General features: G+C 37.5%; 2 protein-coding genes across 6 annotated transcripts in view; both read left to right on the forward strand.

Annotated features, from left to right (window-relative positions):
* On the forward strand, window positions 1-13,892 carry c1qtnf6a (C1q and TNF related 6a). Of its 2 annotated transcripts, none has more exons than XM_042504209.1 (3): window positions 1-603; window positions 8,616-8,819; window positions 9,815-13,892. In XM_042504209.1, the coding sequence occupies exons 2-3, from the start codon at window positions 8,624-8,626 to the stop codon at window positions 10,366-10,368; spliced, it is 750 nt and encodes a 249-aa protein (XP_042360143.1). In that variant the 5' UTR covers window positions 1-603; window positions 8,616-8,623; the 3' UTR covers window positions 10,369-13,892. The 2 variants fall into 2 exon arrangements, with proteins under 2 accessions (XP_042360143.1, XP_042360142.1); XM_042504208.1 differs by lacking the exon at window positions 1-603 and adding an exon at window positions 4,913-5,224.
* Window positions 12,231-19,011, forward strand: part of card11 (caspase recruitment domain family, member 11) — a 26,368-nt gene continuing 19,587 nt past the window's right edge. For 2 of the 4 annotated variants that reach the window (XM_042504204.1, XM_042504205.1), the window contains exon 1: window positions 12,231-12,643. The gene's annotated coding sequence lies outside the window, so the exon portion shown is untranslated. The remainder of the gene's footprint in view (window positions 12,644-19,011) is intronic. The other 2 variants (XM_042504207.1, XM_042504206.1) reach the window with 2 other exon arrangements.

Consider the following 19,011-nt stretch of genomic DNA (forward strand, 5'->3'; position numbering starts at 1 on the left):
TCCTATCTAGATCCAGTGTTTGGTTTGTCCATTCAGGGCTACTGTAGACATATGGCGGTGCAACACAGCGATCTCTATAGACGTGGACCTGTTTTCTACGTAGAAATAAACACCTCATTTGAAGATAAAAACACAGCAATTCTTATTTAAAGGCCATTATACAATAAAGAAAACATTAATTTTCTGTCAGTATACCCCCCTAAATCCTACACGCTGACCCTTTAATGTGTGAATTACTTTCATTTTGCAGCCGGTTTTATATGCGGCTTATAAATTTAGCCCTGCAAACTACTGTCAACTTAATTTCCTGCTTATGTGTGTTTTCCCACCTTTAAGATCGTCTGCCCGCAGTCACCTGTGCCTCGTTCACACTCTCCCTCCCTCCTCCTGTGCTCTGCTTTCTCCTGTGTTCCCTGTTTTCTAACGTTCGTGCTCTTTTTAATTGCTTTCTGGCTGTTTATGGACTCCCTGTTCTCACTTTATTTTCATTATTAAACCTTTAAACTCATTTTGGTGCCAGATTATCCGGTTCATCTGTGTTTGTCCTTTTCCTGCTACATCTCCCACCTGGTCACCAGCCAAAGCAAGTGTCAACAAAAATATGTAAGTACAATAATAAAGATCTTTGGATGTAGATAGTTATGGATATGTGTGACTGAGTAACACCTCTGACACTCACAAAAATGAGAGAAAATGTACCTCAGAGTCTGCGCTGTATCCCTGTTTTGTTTTGTGTCATTGTCTCTCTTGACTGTTTGTATGTTGTGTTTATTTTCACTTTTTTGTTGTTTGCTGCATTTCACAATTTAAAAAATGAACCTAAAATAGATTGATTTGAAAAATAATAATAATAAAAATGCAAACTAAAACCAAGAAAGGGAAACATACCTCAAATCCCATTTTACACTGTTCCAAAGAGACATTGCGTTCAACCGGAAACCAAAATTTAAAAAATTCAGTGTCCTCAAAATGTCTCGTGCAAACATCATCGTGACATAGAAAGACGACATTTGGAGAACAAAACCAATGTCTGCAAAACATCATAATGTTAATGTCTCCATAACATCAAATTCTAACTTGTTTTAAATCTTGACTTTTTGACTTTTAAATCTTAATCAGGAATAGTCCCGCTGATATTCAAGTCTAAGGTCACAACAGCAAAAAGTTAAAAATAAACAACAAAGAAAGAAGAAGAACAAACAAAAGACTTATAATCAATCAGCCAATTTACATCAAACAATTAAAATTAGCAGCATTCAGTGGCCAGACAAGTGTCATTCAATGTGCAAAAAGTCTTTAATCTTGTTTTTTTTTTTAAATCTCCCAGTCTTGTAAGAGTCTACTTTATGGTGACGCTGTAGCTAAAACACCAGCTAGAATATTATGTGAAGTTGAATAAATTTGCCTTTGAATTGTGGTGGAGTGAAGATATAAAGTAGCAGAAAATGGAAATACTCTCCTTCCTAACTTTACTTGAGTAACTCTAGAATAGTACCAAGCGGCTGAATGGTTTTCCACTCATGGGTAATATTTTGTCTGAGCTGTTATTTTTCCCCTTGTGATTGTTATTGTGAATTACATTTTTTATTATGTCACACAGATTGTAGTATTTTGATGCACTTTATTTTTTCTGCCACTAGGTGGTAGAAAACCAAACAAACTGAATGAGGGAGTCGTCCACCTCTTTCTCCTCCTCCTCTTCCTCCTGTTATATCTGTGCAGTGTTGCTGTTGTTGTGCAACAACAAGACTATTTCAGTCACTTTACATTCGCCCCCCTTTGCCCTCATTCAGTGGATATTATTTTTATCTGTTGAGTATGCTGGCAGTTTAGCTATCTCAGCCTATTAAAATTTCTCGGTGTTTGCTCCGTCAATCACAGAGGAGGCTGTCATGCAGCTAGCCATGAGAGAGAGAGTACATAAAACAGAGTAAAAATGAAAAACATACCTTGTACACTCTGTTGAAAAACCGCAAGGGCTTGTTTTGGATCTAAGCCACAGAAATGGGAGGATGTGGGGTCGGGCTGACACTTTGTTTCACCCTCTTCATGTGGAGCAGAGACAGAGAGCTAGATCATTGCCATCAGGAGGAGACACAGCAGTCACGACCTCCATGGGCAGATAGACAAAAGCTGTTGTTTTTCTTCACCATTTTTACAAAAAAGACGTGTAGATGCAAACATTTGGCACTTTAAAGAGGAAAAGTCAAGTGACTGCTTTGACTTACAATTTCACACGGGACGCAAACAGTAGTTTCCTGGTTGAAAGACCGTGTTTGTTTGACCTATCAACCACCTCTCGTTCTTTATACTTAATATGTACGTCCACCACGACAAACGATCCTCATTGACTTTGTATTGGCATTGTTTTCTGGTTGTCAGCACATAATTTACAATATGATACAATACGTTGCATTGCGCTGCGTTGCATTGCAGTGCACTGCGGAGTGATAAAATTTAATACATCACAGTGCAGTACATTACAATACAATATGATGCATCATAATAAGATAGATAACGATACATCATGATACTATACATTACTATACGATACGATACAATATGATGCAATGCGATATGATATGTTTGGATACGATACGATACAATATGATGCAATGCTATATGATATGTTTCGATACGATACGATACAATATGATGCAATGCGATATGATATGTTTCGATACGATACAATACAATATGACGCAATGCTATATGATATGTTTCGATACGATACGATACGATACGATACAGCAGCAAGGAAATTCAGTTGTTGCAGCAGTGTAAGGACAGACATAACTTCAAATAAGAAATCAAAGGAATAGATATCAGTATTAAGAGTTATATAAACTAAAATAAGAACAGAAAAAAATATATATTTGTGAAAATTTGGGTTGTTCATGGTCTCAGCTTCAGATTTGTTCATATTCTGAACAAACTGTCCATTCTCTGTTTTTTTTTTCTTGAGCTGAACCACAAGAATGCTCTTTGGTTTCAAATTTCAACCCGTCTCTGGTTTTCAACTTTCAACATCCCATGATTATGTCTGCCACTAACAATATGTTTTTGCTAGCTTTTTGGAGGGTGGGGTTACAGGGGAAGAAATACAATTCTGCTTCAGAGTACAAAAGTCTCCAGTCAACATTTATTAGGACAAGAGAGCGCAAATGTCTGGTCGGCAGTCGGCACACCCAGAAGGCCTAATGGTTCACCTGGAAAGTCAAAGGTCAGGGCAGTTTTCATTAGTCCGAGGTCAGAAAAAGGAAGAATTCCATGCATGCAACGGCGTGATGCTGTGAGATGCTGCTGCTGGAGCTCATAAAATAGATGAGACTTCTGATTTACAGCTGCAATGCTTCCAAATAAAATGCGACCCGAAAGAACACCAAGGGAGGATTACTGGGGTCAGACAGACAGAGGGAGGCAGTTGAATTATGAGCTGCGCTGGGAAATGAGTGCCTGATTCCCAAAGACAGCAGATAGTAAATGTTTACAGACAGATAGCATCAGGTGGCTTTGGACGAGACTCTTAATAGTTTACATCGGCCGGAAAACTAGAGGAATGTTCTCCTGATGTAACTGCAGCACAGCCAATGAAACCTCGACCCTCGGGACGCAAAGGCAGTAATGTTCAACAGCTGTGCTCATGTTACACGTGTGCACAAACTCTGCCTCATCCTCCTCCTATTTTCTGACAGGACTGAGCTCTGTATGCAAACAATGGCAACACGGGGTCATGAAATATAGCTGGAGTCATTTCAGCCGCCTCTGCATCCTCTAATGTTCTTCAGTATGGAGACAATGGATGCATTTGTGTGTGTGGATATTATTTCTGAGTTCTCTCTTTCCTTTAAGTTTTATTGTGAAATAGTGAACAGCTGAGAATCTTTGTATTATTACGGACCAAACCCTTCAAACCTCACAGTGATAACCTTCGCTTCACTCAAGGAAACACTTAATTTCAGCAACATTTTTACCTTTGTTTGACTACTGTGATCTACGTTTTTATGAATGCACCTGATCAGTGCTGTATGCCACTGTGCTTTATGTTTTATTCCCGGCTGTAGATACCGCATACGCCACTGAACATTGTACGGTGCTGCTAAATGGCCTTCTCTGTCCGTCCGCAGGCTCTCACACTGGTTGATTTTTATATATAAGAGTCAACTTGGGCTGGTTTCCTCTTATTTGTGTACATATGTGTCGAACGACACCTCTGCTCAGCTCATTTTCTTTGGCTTTTGGTCCAGAGCTTCAGCGTGTTGTTCTGTGTTGAGTCAATAACATCTTTGAGGCCAAATGGTAGCAAATCCATCATGTTTTAAGTCTGCATAATCTCTGGCTGATTTTCTGAAATCTGATAATGAAATTTTGTGTTTTCATTGGTCTGCATGGTGAAGTGTGAACTGCTGGTGTTACTGATGTTGATTTAGGAACATGTGGATTACTTTGGTAGCCATGTGAGAGATTCATTATGGAGGGATAAGCCCATAACACCCTGCAACATTCACCCTGGAGGCCCAGAGCTCGAAGTTCCTCCTCTGTCTGGTTTTGCTCTCGTGCTTTACGTCTTTTTTTCTTTCTTTCTTTTTTTTTTACTGCACTTTCTCTCTCAATGTATTCTTTATACTCTGTCCTATATTCACATTTCACTGCCGCTCTCCAAATCAAACCTGAAGCAGAACATAGCAGCCTTAATGTAGGTTTGGAAATAAAGATTATAGCCCCTCTCTCTCTCTCTGTCTGTCTCTCTGTCTCTCTCTCTGCAGCTGCACAGATAGGAAGGACTAAGGAATGGAGGAATTTAGGACAAAGGAAATGCAAACCCAGGGGGGAACGACCAGGAGTTTACTGACATTTTTGTAATAAGACTCTGCAGGGTGGTCCACCAGAGTTATGCACGCATGTTGAGCTCCACTGTACATTGATGCTTACATCCAGTCGAGGAAACAGAAAATGCATGACTGTCTTTAATAGTTGCATCAGTTTTGTGTCTTCAGCTCAGGGTCAGCGGGTCATCTTTTACAAGCGATAACCGTCAACCCCAGATGTTGTCGTCAAATACGCGGGCAGACACTTGTTGCTTGACTCTGCGTGAAACTAGGAGGGATCTGTAGGAGACATCTCACACAGAAACAGACAGGGCTGCTGACTCAGGACTCTCTCTGTCCTTCCTCCGTCCTCTGTCTCCCCGGCGGACTGACGCGGCTGCAGACACGTGAACGAGGTGAGACTCATTCAGATAACCATCTCAGTTGCCAGTCGGCTGTTTGCGTGAGTGAACGGGAGCGTTATCATGAACAGTTAACGACCATTTCCTAATTGCAGCTCCGTTTGCGCTCGAGCGGACCTGCACCGGGGTGCACGAGACTGCGTAAAACCACGCTTCTTTAACAGTGAATGGCAAGTTTGCCTAATAAGTATGCCGTTTTCGTTTTCACTTTTAATATACCTACTCATGACTGCAACAAACTTTCAAAAATAATGTAAAGAATCGGAACAATAATGTATTTACTTTTTGGGGGAAAAAAAGAAAAAATGCAAAGCTGCCTCCAGACAATATTTTCCAGAAAGATGAGAAATCCGCATTTTGTCTACTTCATGCACAAGGTTCCAGTTCAAAGGGGGTTTTCTGTGAAAACCAGTTATGTAATACCTCTGGTCAGTGTGTGAACCTCAGTCTGGAAATCCCAACAGAAACTTTACACAGGCAGCAGATTTCAGCAAGATGAATGACACTAGATAAAACACCATGAGGACCAACAATAATATTTTGATTGAATGTTGACTGTGCAGCTGCAGAACACACACACACACACACACACACATACATTTTGCTAGTGCACATAGTTGTGAGTATGGAAAACATACAGTGTACACAGGACACTCTCTCTTCATAGTTTCAACAGCTGCAACAGCTCTAAACACTGTTTAGAATCTAACTTCTTAAGGTGAAGCAAACGGCGCTGCAAAAAGTGTCTGTGGACCGATAATGAGACAATGGGCCCCTGGACATGCAAGAGGGCCCCTTCATAGGAGACCGAAAGAGGCAAAAAACAACATGTTGGCATGTTTCTTATCATTTTCCGTCTCTCTGTAGTCGTTTTACGTTTCTTTGTAGTCATTTTATGTTTCTTTGTAGTCATTTTGCGTCTCTTTCCAGCCGTATTGAATCTCTTTGCATTTTGCATCATATGGTTCATTTTGCATCTCTTTGTAGTAATTTTGCATCAGTTTGTTTACATTTATCATCTTTTTGCAGTCCTGTTTTGTCAGTTTGTAATCATTTTGCATTTCTTTCTAATCATCTTGTGCCAATTTGCATTTTGCATTTCTTTTGAGGCATTTTACATCTCTTGTTGTCAATTTGCATTTCTTTGTAGTCATCTTGCGTCTCCTTGTCTGCATTTTGCATCTCAGGGATATTTTGCGTCACCATAGTCATTTTGTGTCTCCTTGTAGTAACTTTGCATCTCCTTGTAGTCTTCTTGCACCTCTTTGGTTGCACTTTGCCTCCCTTTTCAGTTGTTTTTTGTCTCTACGTAGTCATCCTGCAGATCTTTGTTTGCAATTTGCATCTCCCTGTAGTCATCTTGAGTCTGCATTTTGTATCTTTTTGTAGTTGTTTTGCGTCTCTTCATAGACATTTCATATCTCTTTGTAGTTGTTTTGCATCTCTTTATAGGCATTTTGCATTTCTTTGTAGTCACCTTATTTGTTTGCATTTTGCATCTCTTTGTGGTGTATTAAAATATGGATTGTATTAGGGTGTACATATGTACCCAATAAACCTGTAACTTACGGTAAAGACAGTAAAATAGAGTAAAGAGCACAAAACACACTTTGTTCCAGCTTAAAAATGCCATCGCTCCTGAACTGCATCAGTTTAAGTTGTGTTTTGTCTGTTGATGAATTCATTTTTTATTTGTTTAATTTATCTACGTTGTGGTGCTTTCCTGAGTTGTCCAGCCGTGTATGAAGAGGGCAATAGTTAGTATGGATACAGCGGTACTGTTTAAACACAGCAGCACACGCTGTTCCAGTGAGAGTACACCCAGAGTGGCTGATCACGGAGAGTCTGGCAGACAGCCATCATATTTCCATTGAAAACTACTCAGCTTGGCTCTCTGTGTCGAAAAAAGCAACTCCACCGACTTTCTCTGGATAAAAATAAGCCGTTGTGAGGAGTCAACCTTTCCGGAGTTAATTAGGGATAAATTATGGGCTGCCTGCGGGGTAATATTTCAGGTGATTTAAGGTCCTTGTATGCGTGCCTGCTCCCATTATTTTTTTACTTTGGGATTTGGATGAAAAGTGCATTAGTGAGTGTTTGAGACACTATTTGACCTCGCAGAGTCAGCTCTGTGGATGTGTGAGGCCAGAAATCTTCCATGGCATTTTATTTCGGCAAACAGTAAAACGCCACTGAGAGTACATAGCCAACTCATGAATAATGTTTGTTTTATTGTAAGAATGCTTAATTTTATTTATTTCTTTTTCATCCCACCATTCCTGACTCCTGTTTCTTCTCTTTGGGGTGAAAAATGTTTTCTTTGGCCCAGACTTGAAGATTCCTTTTTCTCTTTCCCACTGATCTGCGAATGACATCCAGGACACAAAATGATCTTATTTTCCGAGCAGCTGCTGAACAACTGATATTTCAGCTAGTACATATGCTTTGTAAATTAAACAGAAACCTCTTTGCTTCTGGGGATTTCCCTGTCCTTATATGAACTGATGGAGGTTATTTTTTGTTTCAGTTTTTTGTTTGTCAGCAGGATTGTAGACCATGGTGACATGAACATGACAGGTCATGTTAGTCGACCACAAATGAAAAATGTTATCGAACAGAATGTCGTCATAGTATAGTATGTCAGTATGGATAATACATCAAAAAGACCAACAAATCATAGAATACTATATAGAAAAGTCACAGTATATTGTCACAAAACTATGCAAAAGTCATGTTATATTTTGTCATAAAAATTGTCATAGTGTAGTATGTCAAAAAAATCATTTAAAGAGGTTATAGTATGTTAAAAAATCATGTAAAAAAAAAAAAAAAGTATACTATTCCATAAAATATTAAGAAATTATTTTATACTAAGTCATAAAAAAAAAAAAAGTCGTGGTATATTTTTCTAAAAAAGAAAAAAAAAGTCATAGTATGTTAATTAAGCCATAGTATAATCTAACAAACAAAAATGTCCATTTAAAAATTGACACAATATAGTCTTTCACAAAAAGCAATAAAAAATCATTTTATTAGTGTGTCAAATACATTTGTAAAATGTGATTTGTCTGGTCCTAAAATTTATTGCAGTAAGGTTTTTTTTAAAAATAAATCATTAAAGGTCTTTAGTATAGTTTGTAAAATTCAATTTAAAAGTCAGAATTTAGTATGTCAAAAAAAATCATACCCTGAAATGAATTTTATACCCTCTGAAAGTCCATATTTTAGCATTTTCATTGGGCGTTTTAATTGGTGAACTCGGTTCACATCGATTCTCAGTGGATCACCATTATCCAGACTCACCAGCAGAAAATTATATCAAAGCTAAAAAGTCCAAAAGTTTGAGGCTCTTGCAGCCATCTGATAGTGTCTGTTTTTACTCTAGGCACAGCGATGTTGGGTGTCCTCGTCCTTCTGTCCCTCGTCTCCCTGGTGGCCTCGGTGCCTCCTCCGAGTGCTCCTCCGGTCCCCTGCAGGCGGTGCTGTGATCCTCTGGAGCCAGCAGAGGGCAGCGGAGCCCAGCCTCCCACTGGAGGGTTCAGCCACGTGCCAGAGATCCGGACCTACATCAACATGACGATCCTCAAAGGTACAATTTCTTATTTGTGGTCATGACACTTAGCAGCATTTGCAGACCCCCAAATAATCTTTCATAACCTATTTTCATCTTGCGATCACTTTTTCTCATGGTTTGTCCCCCATAATGGCTAAATAGTTTCTAAATAATGCTGTAAAAAATGTTTTTAACTGACTAAACTATTACTTTTTAGGACATACTCTACTATAACTTTTATATGTTTTTTTTTACAAACTATACTATGGTTTTTCATGATTTTTTTGACATACAATAATATGACTTCTCATTGCATTATTTTGTCATAATAGACTTTTTCTGTATTTTTTGACATACTATATTGTGATATTTTATGATTTTTATTTTCGCGTACTATACTTAAACCCCTTTATGATTTTTTTTACATACTATACTATGACTTTTGTTTTTTAAAATAATTTTTTAACATTATATACTAGGATTTTTTGTTAGTTAGTATTTTGATTTTATTAACATACTATATTGTGACTTTGTTGTTTCATACTTTACATTACTTTCTTATTATTTTATATACCATTCTATTTTTTTAAAATATATTTTTAAATTACTACAGAGTTTTTACGATTTTTTTTACATACTATATTATATTTTTTAATGTAATTATTATTTATTTTTAATGTTTTGGAAATACTATGACTTTTTATTATTTAAAAAATGATACTACAGGTTTTTTTTAAAAATATTTGACATACAATACATTTTTATGAATCATTTTGACATACTATGACTTTATAATTAATTTACATATTATACTGTGTCTTTCTTTTTTACATACTTAACTATATCTTTTTTTAATGAATTTGTTTTTTTACAACTCAGTTTTACAACCACTGAATAATTTAAAGAAAGCTTCAGCCTTTATACCCAATTATCCAACACGCAACCTCGACACACATCAGCAGTTATTTTGAATCAAACTGAACCAGTGAAAGAAATGTGGCTTCTGTAAGCACATTCTTCAACTCTGACAGGTGACAAAGGAGATCGTGGCGACAGAGGAACTCCAGGTAAAGCTGGACCAGAGGGCCCTTCAGGCTCCAGAGGCCCCATGGGCTCTAAGGGCTCTAAGGGCCAGGCGGGTCTCCCAGGTGACCCCTGCAAGGTCCAATACTCCGCCTTCTCTGTCGGCCGCCGCAAATCCCTCCACAGCCTGGAGTCCTACCAGGGACTCGTGTTTGACACGGTCTTCGTCAACCTCGACGACCACTTCGACATGTTCAGTGGGAAATTCCTCTGCCACGTCCCGGGGATCTACTTCTTCAACATCAACATCCACACGTGGAACTTCAAAGAGACATATCTGCACATCATGCACAACAACACTGAGCAGGCCATCGTGTACGCCCAGCCCAGCGACCGCTCCATCATGCAGAGTCAGAGCGTGATGCTGGAGCTGGAGCTGAAGGACGAGGTGTGGGTGCGCCTGTACAAGAGGGAGAGGGAGAACGCAATTTACAGCGACGACGTAGATGTCTATATCACTTTCAATGGATACCTCATCAAAGGTAGCGCAGAGGGGAAGTGAAAAAGAAAGGAAAGGCAAAGCCGAGGATGAGACTGCTGAGCTCAGCTGGATGGGAAGCAAACAAATTGAACTGATGTGGCAGCAGAACGCAATTCACTGTAAAGAAAAAAAAAGCTCTTTCTTCTCCTAGTATACTTAGATCGAAAGAGACTCAGTGGTGCTAAAATCAACAGTTGTCACACAATCAGCAGTACCTCTTTGAGAAAATGTGTTCTCAGCTTAATAAAAAACAAAGAAAAATCTAGAGAGTAAAGACAGCAGATTAATTAACACAAGTCACAAGAACATGCATGATTCCATTAAAGGAATAATTCAACTTTTTTGCGAAATATGCTGATTGGTTTTCTTGTCAAGAGTTAGATGAGGAGATTGAGATTACTCTGACTTCTGTGGGGTAAATTTGTAGCTGTAACCAGCAATTTTGGTTAATATTAAGCATTGAAATGGCAAACCAGTGGCAATCCAGGACTCTGGGGGCCCCAGTCAAAGAAGGCCATGGTGGTTACTGAAAATCATAACTTATGTATGACATTTACAAGAAGCTAGCTTGCCTTCCTAACTAGCAGTATCAGGGTATCATATGGTATCTAGGAGGGTTTTGGAGGCACTGGTGGTGCACAAGTGTAGTTTCTTTATGGTTGGTGTAAGGGGGTTTATAGTTGTCATTGCAAAATGTGCCAATATGAGTGGTCATCGGGGACCCCTTTTCCTAATTTTCTGAGTGGAAACGTGTCTGGTTTTTCTCTCCTGACAGTGCGCCCCTGGTCAAAACAACTCGTCTGCGTCTTCCCAAAGGTAAAAAGAATCTCCCTACCAACACCTCTGTATCTCAGGAATTATTTAGTTACATCTCGCCTGCTAAATTCATATAAAACTGAAATTCAAAGTCAACATTTTGTCGTTTGACGAGGGGATATGTGTGGTCCAGGAGCAGAAACAGCTTAAAATTTTACACTTTAGTTTTGCGCGAATTAAACAAACAAGTTTGTTCTGTTATTTAGTTCTAATTGTTCTCACAATAACTGAGATTTAGAGAAGCAGGTTGGTGATTACGTAGACTCCCCTGTTTCCAGTCTTTATGCTAAGCTAAAGTCACCGCCTGGTGGCTGTAAGTTCGTATTCAGTGTTTCAACATTAGAGTTGTATCATTTTTCTCATCTAACTCTCAACAAAAAAAACCCAAAAAACAATAAATGTGTTTCCCAAGATGCAACGCATGAACTGCTAATGCTCTTTTGTCAGTCTTTAAAGGTCCAGTATGCAGGATTTAGTGCCATCTAGTGGTGAGGCTGCAGATTGCAACCAACTGAACATCTTCTGTGTGCCAAGGGTGAAGCAGAATTTCACACAAAAATATGAATGGCCCTATCAAGAGCGAGTTTATGATTTGTCCATTCTGGGCTACTGTAGAAACAACATGGCAGACATGGCGGTGGATGAGGAATCGCTCAATAAATCAATATAAGGTAACAAAAACGCCATGATTCTTAGTCGCTGGGGATTATAAATTTAAGAAAACATAGTTAATTCAGTCTTATATCCTTCTAAATCTTACATACTGGACCTCTAATGTGTAAAACTGGATGGATTAAAAAATTATAGTATTTTAGGAGAGATTAAGCCCACAGAGCAATTGATTGATCAATGACAAAAAAATTAAAAAATTTAAAGATGTCTGCTATTAAATATTCTCACTCTGTAATCAAGAAACAAAACAATGGCTCATGTAATGTGTGGTGCTAAAACATGGTGCTAACTTTGTTGTGTATGCATTTGAGTTTGTGAAATTGCCGGAAGAAAAATAAGATTTAATGTATTGGATTAACTTCTGATATTTTATTTACTGAATTATGTTTGCTTTAAAGAATTTGGCTGTGTTTTGACAGCAGTTTGTCACAGTGCACCTGCAGACAGACGCAGAGCACAAAGTGAGACAGCAAGTCGCGGAGGCTGCAGGGCTGCGCTCTTCCTCACCTTCTCTGCTGTGAACGTGTTATTTCCATCTGAGCTCACGCCTCCGCCCTCTCTGTCTCTCTCTGTCTCTCTTTCTCTCTCTCTCTCGCTTTCTTTCTATCTTTTATCTGAGGCAGTAGGGGCCACAGTGCGCTCTTCACTCACCCTACTTTCAAAGTCATCTCTCTTCTGGATAAATGGAGACAACCTGAGCCTCTGTTTTGGATTAATGCTGAACCAACCGGTTTAAAGACAAAAACAAAACAAACCGTCGGACCTTGGCCAAGTTTTATCTCCCTTTAGACAACTCCCCGCATCTCAGGTAGGCAAAACAACTCGAATCATATCCCTTGTGTTTACGCATGTTGGCGAATATGTTCATTTATAGAGAAATGTGATGGTAAAGTGGCCGAACAGGCTTGTAAACGTGCGCCACTTTGAATGAGAACAAAATGAGATGCCGAGAAGTTATATTACGCCCAGTTTCACCGCAGCAGTCACTCTGTGCGAGTAAAACACACATCTGTCCGAGTCTCTCAGACTCTCAGAGGAACTTCATCAACTTGGACGTTTCTCCTTTAAAAGTTGTTAAGGTGCAAACGCTGAATAGTGTGTGCGTAAAATCCTCTCCGAAAATCAGTTTCGCACCTGCACTCTGTGTATCTGAATGTTGTTTATCTGCAGATCATGTGGTTAATGAACGCTGTGTTCTCTTCACTGACATGTTTTTGGCTTGCAAATGAAAGAATTTATTAGTTCCGTAACATAAAACCTGGACTCTTGTCATCTCCGAGTCATTATCTGGCATCATCCAAATGTTTGGGATTCCTGTAGCAGGTGCAGAAGACAATGGGATCCAGTGAGGGAGAACACACAGATTATGTGCACTCACACTATTGCATTTTGCTTATTCATTGTGACTGTATTGATCAAATATTTTCAAATGTCACTGTTTAGCTGAAATATATTGTAACATACATAATAGTGATGTGATACCTTTTAACAAAAAGATTAACTTTAAAATTCTGGACAAGAACAAATTTCCATTACACCTTACAATCAGTGTGTATTAGAGGTGCAATTAATGATTATTTTCATTGCTGGTTATTTTCCCTGTTAATCGATTAGTTGTGTGGTAAAATGTAACAAAATGGTGAAAAATGCTTCCTAAAGTCCTCAAATGCCTTCTCTTGTCCACCCAAAGATATCTAGTTTACTGTCATAGAGGAGGAAAAAAAACCAGAAAAAAATCTAATTTATCAAACTGGAATCAGAGAATTTTGACTCTTTCTGGAAAAAAAAATACTTAAACTGATTAATTGATGATCAAATTCGTTTGTCAAATAATGTAATAGTTGGTGAGTCCAGAGAGCTCATTCAAAACAATGAAAAGGTACATCTCAAGTCTTTAAGTCAAGGAGGACATTTCACTTATTTATTTGGCTCACATCACTAACATCAATGGGTTTTTTTGAATAACCTATTTTTTCAGTATGATATTGAAGTAAGCTGCCTCTTTTCTTTATTTAAAATGATGTATATTATATAAAGTGCATATATCAGCCTTCAAAGTAGATCTCTGTTTTTCTTCCCTCTCCGTCCATGGACAGAGCCCACATATCAAATTCCTATAAGCTCCAGCTATTCTGCTGCACAATGGAGCCTTTATGATGGTTTGTACACCTGAACCAATCATATCTGCCTATCAGCTAGCTGGTCAGCCAATCCCAGCCCAGTACACCAACAGTACACCTGGACACACACACACACACACACAGCCTCTATAGGATCACTGAGTCTTGTCTCCAGAGATCAGGCATAATTATTAAATGTGCAGGAACATCATCAACAGTGGAAAGCTGCACTATAATTGCACTGTTATCTTAACCCTGTATGCCACACATATTGATGCCAGTTTGTAAGAAAATGTTTAAAAAAATATTTAAATAGACAAAGTTAGTTATTTAAATCTGTATTTCAAACATGCCAAAAAAATAGGAGAACAAAATTAAAAGAAATATTAGCAAGAAAAACACCTAAATGCCAATTGATCACATTGAGTATACAAATACCCCAAAAAGGAGTAGGAGGAAGTGAATACTTATCAAATCGTACCCCCTTTTTTCATCTTTATAAAAAAAGTAAATTTTAAACATGAATATTCCCAATGTCTGCCCCAATATTCACCACACATATCTTGACCTAATCAAGTAAATATAATTTAAGAAAATTTTAAAAAAGATGTCAGAGTAGGTTTTCATTAACATATGATGTTGCCTCAAGTGTGAATCATTTTTTCCAGATTGTGAAATGGCAGAAAAAGACATTTTTAGACCATTTTTGTGGGGAGTCGATGTTGAACCATGTGGGGAAGGCCCCAAAAAGGGACTCAACATGGCCTCCAGAAAGTTATGGCACATTATAAACATTGCCATTAGTTATTTTTTTATTGCAACACAGTTGATGATGTAATGTAGGCATGTAAAAAGCCAAATATGGGTATGTTACCTTGAGGCAACAGGGTGCCATAAAGGGTTAACTTTATAGTCTTTGGGCCAGTTTGTGTGCGTGTGCAGAATATTGCGGTTGGAGTGAAATAAATCTGGGTCACAATGATGCTCACTGTCAGACAAGTTCATACATGCTGAGGTGAAATTTCCACTGGGGACATTTGGGACATGTCCCTCCCCCTTGTGTTTTCAAAGTCATGTTTTTGAAAAGACACAACTTTTTCTCTTTTTTTTTTTAGGACAAATATCGTGCTTAACATGCTTCTGTTGTGTGAAATGAACTGATGTTTTTGCTGTGATATAATAAAAAAAATGCTACAGAGGAGTAACATATTTAGTATATGTAGTAGTATTTCTCCAAATTTAGTGTGATGACTAATTTAATAATTTCCCGTATTTTGTTTTGGTTCCCATAATCCCTAAATGTATGTAGAAATGCAGGAAATAGGATTGAAATTACCTTTTTTCATACAGTGCTTAAGTGACAGTGATCATCATGTAAAAAGAGTCACAAGAAAATGTGTGTTATACTATACTGTAGAGAGACAAGACATTTAGATTAGCTGCAAAAAACAATATCAGCATAATGGAAAAAGCACTTTGAATCAGTTTCTATTCCCACTAAAACATCAGCAAAATTAACCCTCATTCATCACTAACAGAGAGTAGTAAACCTTCACATCTACTTTAAAGTATTCTCTGAAAACACTAAACCAAAAATACATAAGATATTTACCTGTTTTTAGATGCTAAGTATTTACAGGAGAAAAAGCTTTTAATGCAAATAAAATATAGAATAAGAAATTAAAGGCAATGAAATAATGAACTGGTATACAAATAATGACATGTAGAGATTGCAGATTATGTGAAAATACAAAACAGTATAGATTACATGAACTCTTTAACATCTCTGGATGCACATGATGCAAGGCTTAGCATGTCATTGTGTCATCATATCACATGCTTGTTATTTTAGAGCACTGCAAGGTGTTTCTGACGCAAAAATGTAGATGTTAATTAAGTTACACAGCTAAATCACGGAAACTTTAGGAAAAAAGTTATTTTTTAAAACTTACATTTAAATTGTTTTTGGAATAAATGCTTGTAATAGCCTGCTCACAGTTATGTCAGAACCTGGATGCATAACACTTCATACTCTCTAGTGATCCCAAAAAGCTCACAGTAACACCATTTTTTGGCTTCTTGTCTTTGAAGGACTCCTTCACCCCTAAATGATCATCTGTATATCATTTACTCATCCCATGTTATGATGAGTTAGAGAGGAAATATGCCTCCACAGTGAAGAAGGATCCAAAAACACTGATTAATTGCAGTAAAAGGAGCCAGCTTTTGACAACAGCAAGAACATGTGAAAACATCTGTTTAAAAACTCTTACAACGTCTGCAGGACAGTCCAAGTTATCCGCTTCAGTGCTTCCCAAACACATGCATTTTCATAACAACGTCACCATTTAAAACACTTCTGCATAAGAGCAGAGTTAACACACAGGTGTGCTACTCGTCTGTGTGTGAGGCTGTTTATGTTAAAGTGTTTTAATTAGTTATTTTCAACAAAAACACATGAGTTCACATGATAGTTGATGTTTTAATGTAGATTTGCTGTTGTTAGATGCTGCCCCCTTTTACTCCAATTCATCGAGGACTTTCTCTGGTTTTGGATTCTTTGTTCAAGGAGGGCACGAAAAACAGTTTTCTCTACAAATTAAACACAACATGGGGTGAGTAATTGATATACAAATGATCATTTTGTGGGGGGAAGTATTCCTTTAAAGGGTTAATCTCAGCAGTCAGAGGTTTTTATTCATAAAATGTTGATACTCTCAGATCTGATTATGACTTGTGTATATGCCCAGATTAAAAGACTCCATGGGAATCATTCATATTTTCTCATTTCCACAGTTTGATCTTGACAAACTGATATGCACAATGGAAAGTCAGTGCTCTCGTATGGTTCATTATATTTTCAAAAGTGGTATCAGACGTCACTTTTTTTCAGCACACTTGCCAGTACAGATATAATTTCAGTCGGCTTATATCGATCTTGATGCCTGATATCTGGGGTGAGATACTGTCAGATTATCAGATTACATTAAGGCTCACCTGAGAAAGTTATTCCCAAATGTTCCTGATTATAGTTTTAGCCCGTTAACAGTCACCAAGGAATGCCTTTGCAAAAAATACGTTATAGACCTTAAAATATGTTAACAAAATGCATCAATTTATTTAGAAAGAAAATGCATTATATAATGCATTGTAAAAAGTGCAAAAGTTAATGTAATATAATAGAAATCTAAAAACAAAAGTGACTTTAAACGATAAACATATAAGTATATATAGACCTTAAAATATGTTAACAAAATGCATCAATTTATTTAGAAAGAAAAACTTTTTCTCAGTATAATGCATTGTAAAAAGTGCAAAAGTTAATGTAATATAATAGAAATCTAAAAACAAAAGTGACTTTAAATGATAAATATATAAAGTATATAGATACAAAAAGGAATTAATCTAGTAAAAAAAAGTATAAATATATGGGAAAAAAAAATTGTCAATGTTATTCAAAAAAAATCTGAAAAGAAAAGTAACTTCATAAAATAAAATAAACAAACAAAAATAAATACAATTAATGAATCTAGTCACAAAAAAATCAAATTGTCAGTTTAATATAATAAAAATAGAATTTAACAGAATTACAGCATTATCAAAATACTAAAATGTATCGTTTAAAAAACGACCCACCATTGAAGCTGTGACGACCCCCAGGTTAAGAACCAATACTTAAGATTATGTTGCAAATGATACATCTGTGGTGTTTTTACAACAATTTGATTTTAGTAATAATGATGCATTTTCAAACATGGGATCAGTCCAGTTTAAATGTAATTATATTGTACATCATGTGCTTACATTAAGGTGAAATGAAAGCTTATTTTCCTTGTTTGCAGAGTATTTGTATGTCCTTTGTTGATAGAATGGTGTTTGAAAACACTGAATAATTTACAGTATGAGTGTGAGTTTCCACTTGCAAATAGCAGAATAACTGAATATGTCTACAGAGTGCTAATGCCATTAGTAGTAACCCCATGAATGTGATGAATACGTGACATAAAGTCAGAGCAAGGCGAGGTGGTAAACAGTTAAAACACGGAGCGGGGCATCAGAAAATAATGGAAACAATCACATTGCTTAGTGCATCAGAGTCTTGCAAGATGATACATAACTGTGTTTGTATGTCTGCCTCTTTAAAGTCTGCAGTTGCTGAAAACAAAGGGGAAAATACAGAGTTTAGTCTGAGGACACTCACATACACACACATGCACTGCTCTAAAAAACCCAATCAACTCCCCTGACCACAATACTATAAAGAAAAGCGGCCGACTGAGAGGACTAAAACAGAATAGAGGAAGAGAGCTACTACTCACATCTGGTTTGAAAAGGAGGAAGCAAGGATTAGCTTTCTCGGTAATGAACTCCAAAATAAGAGAAGAGAGAAGAGGAAACATGTATGTGGTTTCTGAAGGGGTCTGTGAGTGTGTGTCTGCATGCACGGTGTACTTCTGCATGAGTGCAGGGGTGTGTGTTGGTGTGATCGCTTGCGGTTTCATCATCTGCTGTGACTGTGGCAGCATACACACACTGTAGAGAGAAATAATAGCTTCAAGTGTTGAGATGGTGTGATATTTCTGTCTGCCTTAGACTGCATTTGAAAAGCAGCTTGTTATTACATTCCCTTACTGTCTGAGGGTCGAACTGTTTGAATATGTAATGATGTAACGTTAAAAAAAGTCACTGAAACAGTCACAGTTAGCAGGAGACCGTAGTTAAGTGACATTGCTGATGCATCTGTTTGTGTCCATATGAGGTCACAAGTGCAAATTTTCAGAGCAGACAGTTGTATGCAAATGTATGTGTGTGTAATGTGTGCGTTTACCTGAATGATGGTGTCAGACAGCAGCGATTTGCCTAAATGTAGGCTGCAAGTCACAAAGCAGGATTGTAGGAGGCCCAAAGGCATGCAAATATTCCAGAGATGCATGGACATGAGTGTGTGTTTGTGTGTGTTTGACATGATAACAGAGGGGAAATCAAGTGGGAGTGAGAGGACGATAAAGAGAGTTGAAATATGTCTCTGGAAAAGTTTTAAAAAAAAAAAAGAAAA

The sequence above is a fragment of the Plectropomus leopardus genome, chromosome 17, assembly GCF_008729295.1.
Source record: "Plectropomus leopardus isolate mb chromosome 17, YSFRI_Pleo_2.0, whole genome shotgun sequence".
Lineage (NCBI taxonomy): Eukaryota > Metazoa > Chordata > Actinopteri > Perciformes > Serranidae > Plectropomus > Plectropomus leopardus.